The following is a 3892-nucleotide window of genomic DNA, read 5'->3' on the forward strand; positions in this document are numbered from 1 at the left end:
GTCCTAGATTTGACACGGACGCTCACATATTATTTATTTATTTCAGGCCTTCCGGCAATGTGCATTCGATGGAAGGAGATATTTACGTCGACTTCGAAGGCATTTTATGTGCCGGCACAGTCTTCGGAGGTGTTCACAGGGATCGAGTGTAAGTGTGCATGTTTTTTTGAAACGGTTTTTTTTTGAAACGGGTGAGTGCGCATGTTCATATGAGTGAGGGTTAAAAAAAAGCTCTCCTCTAGAATCAATGAATATTAATTTGGCCGAAATACGGAACCAGCCAACCATCCAAAACTGCAATGTCAAGCGAGCGATATAGTAGCGGCTAGCTTAAACCATATCTGGAACCACTTTAGGGCATGTACAATGGTTCTATCTTAGCAATGCCACGTAGGATAAATGATGAGGTGGAAGAGAGAGAAATCATAAGAGAAGGCTTGTCTTCTCTTAATTAAGAAAAAACAAGAGATGATCTCTTAGCACAATATGTCTCACCACGTTTTTAGGAATAACTAATTATTGAAGATAAGACTAAAAGATGACCCATTGTAGATATGTTTTTTTGTCATCTCTAAATTACATGCAAGATTTAAGATAAGACTACCTTATCGACCATTGGACATGCCCTTAGAAAAAATCACGAGCACATCAAACCGCCGACGTTTTTCTTTTTTTTTTCTTACAAAGTTTCGAGCTGAACTGTGAAATGCTTCACAAGAGGAGACGGAGGAGTGCCACGTTTCTTTTTCCTGCGTCCCCTTCTCCCCCGACCCCGAGCCGCGTCAAACAAAACAACCTCGTGGGAGCTCTCTCTCTCTCCTCCGCACCCGGCCTCCTCTCTCTCCTCTCCCCTCTCCCTCCTCCCCGCTCGCCAATTCCTGCGCCATCATCCACCCCCGCCCTCGCGGCCACCGGAATCCGCCGCATCGGACGGCGAGCCCGCGGCGCCCCACCCGCGAATCCGGGCCGCCCGCGCCCAGATCCGCCCCCCGCGCCGCCCCCGGATGTCATGAGCCGCCCCCATTTGCCCAAAGACCACGCCTTCCCGCGCGCGAATGGGTTCTTCGACGGTGGGCCCCGCCGCCTCTGCGAGATCGAGGAGGCGGACGCCGCGGCCGCCCTAGCCGCCGACCAGTCCTGGTCGGGGTCGCCGTCGCAGTCCACCTCCCCGTCGTCGGCGTCGTCGCTGCCGATGTCGTCGTGCGGCCAGTACATGCTGCACCGGGTCGGCAAGTTCGACACCCTCGCCGGCGTCGCTATCAAGTACGGAGTCGAGGTAATGCGACGGGAGTACTCCTCTCTCTTCAGGGCCTCCGGCTTCTATATTACTACTATTATATACACATTGGAATACCAGAGGGGATATAAAATAACTGTCTTTAACTTCTAGCTGTTTCAGGTAGCATATTGACGATAATAAGGTGTTTGAATGATTTTTGTATTTTGGTTGATGCGTAGGTAGCTGACGTCAAGAGGCTGAATAGCCTCTCGACTGACCTCCAGATGTTTGCTCACAAGTCGCTGCGGATTCCGCTCCCTGGAAGGCATCCCCCACCTTTCCAGCAGAATGGTTCATACGAGTGTGATGACAGGTATACAGAATACTAGTATGTTGCTTCGCTTTTTCTTCTGGAAAGGCATTAACATGTTACTTTTAAACCATGCCCTTAGTGAGCTGGCAGTGCTGTTGATCAAGTTTTCAGCTTAGTGTTGTGTGTATCGATAATCAAGAATTGTTACTACATCGCTACGAGTTTTTCAAATGTGTATCAGGATCAAATGAGTATTCTGCATTGGATTTTATTGGAGCACTGGTTAAGGTAGTTCTGGATACAAAATTGTAGCGTTAAGTGAAGCTGGAGTGGGATTATGGTCTCGTAGTCTCATGCAACAGCTACTTAGGCATTCGAAATGGATCCAGAATTATTACCTTATTTTCTCTTAACCATGTCTCTTTTATGAAACTAAGGTTTTGCTTTTGCGCCCCTAAAAAAAGGTTTTGCTTTTGCATGAAGCTTTTCCTTCACGAATGCTTGCATGCTGTAAGTCCTATCACGTATCAGGAGGAGTTAAAGTTGAAACAAAATCTCAGTAGCCAATTTATCTGTGTGACGTGCCATTAATCAGTTTGGCGGTTACATAACTTCGGAATTTTGGATTCTGACTGTACGAATGGATGACTACATGTTTATTTTGGCAGTATTTGCGTGTGCTATAAATTGTCATGCCCTGGAGTTCGTAAATTTACCATATTGAACGTAAGTTAAGCTGACACACCAAGGGCCTTGAAGGCAGGGAAAATGGAGAAAGCAGATTGACGAACATGTGAACATGTCTAAAACCGTCAATGTTCTTGTGCTTACGCATACTGGCCACAGTTTTCTCCTTTGTAACAAGGCGTGTAGATTCCGGTCACTTTCTGAAACAAAGTCAACAAAATAGCATTCATTATGAGTGTGAGGTGCTTTTGGATAAATTCGACTATAGCAGTTTGCCTCCATAATACTCCCTCCGTTCCAAAATAGATGACCCTACTTTGTACTAACTTTGTACTAAAGTTAGTACAAAGTAGGGTCATCTATTTTGGAACGGAGGGAGTGTGTTATATGTTGTAATATTCTTTTCTACTTGGGATCGCAAATGACTTCTGTTTCTGCCTTTTAGATTTTACAACACTTCATAACCAACTACCCCCTCCGTTTATAATTCTTGTCATGGTTTTAGTTCAAACGACAAGAATTATGGAACGGAGGGAGTACTTGCTATGTTTTCTGTTTGCACTATTACATTTTTTGCTGGCTCTACTTTATGTATCATCAGGTATAACAGCAAAATATTATTTCAGGGAATGTACTCCACGGCGTCTTCGTGATGATCTATTGGATTCAGTTTTGCGAACACCAAGACACAAGGTCTCGCCAGCCATGAGCCTTTTGCAGGGATACTATGGTCTCACACCACCTCCAAAGAGGAACCCGACACAGGAAGGCACCGAGATAGCAGTATATGGAAAAGGCAAGTCAATTTCCTTGGTTGATGAACCCTGGTCTGCAGAGACACCAAATCCCAACACGTTCATGTTTGAGCATAGGAAACCCAGAAGCCAGACAATAGGTTCTCTTGTGAATGGCGAGTCTGAGGAGAATGGAGACGGCGAAAGGCCAGTAAGGAGGCGCCCGAAAGCTGACGGCGAGTTGCTACCTAAGGAGGAAAATGGCAGCGCCTTGTTGTCACGGGCGGGGAAAGGCCTCGCATTGAGGCCAAAGTCGGGCACTCGACCAGACATGAACAAGAGCCATCAGAATCTTATCGCGATGTCGGAACCTTCGTTTGATGGTGGGCTTCAAACCGTAAAAAAATCATCGAGCACTCCTGAGTTCCAAGAGCCAGAGAGCAACAACAGCTCCTCGTCCATATGGTCAGCAAGCAAGTGGAGCTTGAAACCAGACGCTTTCGCCCTCCCTCTTTTTGACAGCATTCCAAAGCCAATCGCTGCTTGGAAAAACAAGGCGGCCCGAGATTAGCGGTTTCCCCATCTCTTGGCCGCCCATCTGATTCTTTCCCTGATCCCTGGCTGTATACCATGTAAGCCTGTGGAGGAGCTTGAGCTCGGGTCAGCACCGGTAATCCCAGCTACGAAAGCACGGCAGGAAGGACCTCGATGGCAGCCTCTGATTTTGCATGGTTTGTCATGCTATATACGTTGGAGATGTTGTGGCGGGTAGAGGCGTTACCTGTCTTGACATAATCTTATAGAAGATGACACAGAGTCTTGGGTATTCTTTTGTACACATTGGAGATAATGTAGGATGAATAGGCGGGCTATATGTTGTATGTGTGATCCCATTCCCATACACTAAATATAGAAAGGATTGGTCTTATTTCACGAGTT

At 46.5% G+C, this 3892-nt stretch overlaps 1 protein-coding gene across 1 annotated transcript; it reads left to right on the plus strand.

The window, feature by feature from the left end:
• The first annotated feature begins 755 nt into the window (after positions 1–755).
• LOC119333657 lies at positions 756–3892 on the plus strand. The gene is made up of 3 exons (XM_037606487.1): positions 756–1276; positions 1459–1592; positions 2846–3892. The coding sequence occupies exons 1-3, from the start codon at positions 1010–1012 to the stop codon at positions 3522–3524; spliced, it is 1080 nt and encodes a 359-aa protein (XP_037462384.1). The 5' UTR covers positions 756–1009; the 3' UTR covers positions 3525–3892.

Source organism: Triticum dicoccoides, chromosome 1B (genome assembly GCF_002162155.2).
Source record: "Triticum dicoccoides isolate Atlit2015 ecotype Zavitan chromosome 1B, WEW_v2.0, whole genome shotgun sequence".
Lineage (NCBI taxonomy): Eukaryota > Viridiplantae > Streptophyta > Magnoliopsida > Poales > Poaceae > Triticum > Triticum dicoccoides.

Excerpts from the sequence above, each read along its gene's own strand:
- LOC119333657 (XM_037606487.1), top strand. The coding sequence starts at position 1,010 with ATGAGCCGCCCCCATTTGCCCAAAGACCACGCCTTCCCGCGCGCGAAT. Across the intron at positions 1,277-1,458 it reads CTATCAAGTACGGAGTCGAG|GTAGCTGACGTCAAGAGGCT; the intron begins GTAATGCGACGG and ends GTTGATGCGTAG. Across the intron at positions 1,593-2,845 it reads TCATACGAGTGTGATGACAG|GGAATGTACTCCACGGCGTC; the intron begins GTATACAGAATA and ends ATATTATTTCAG.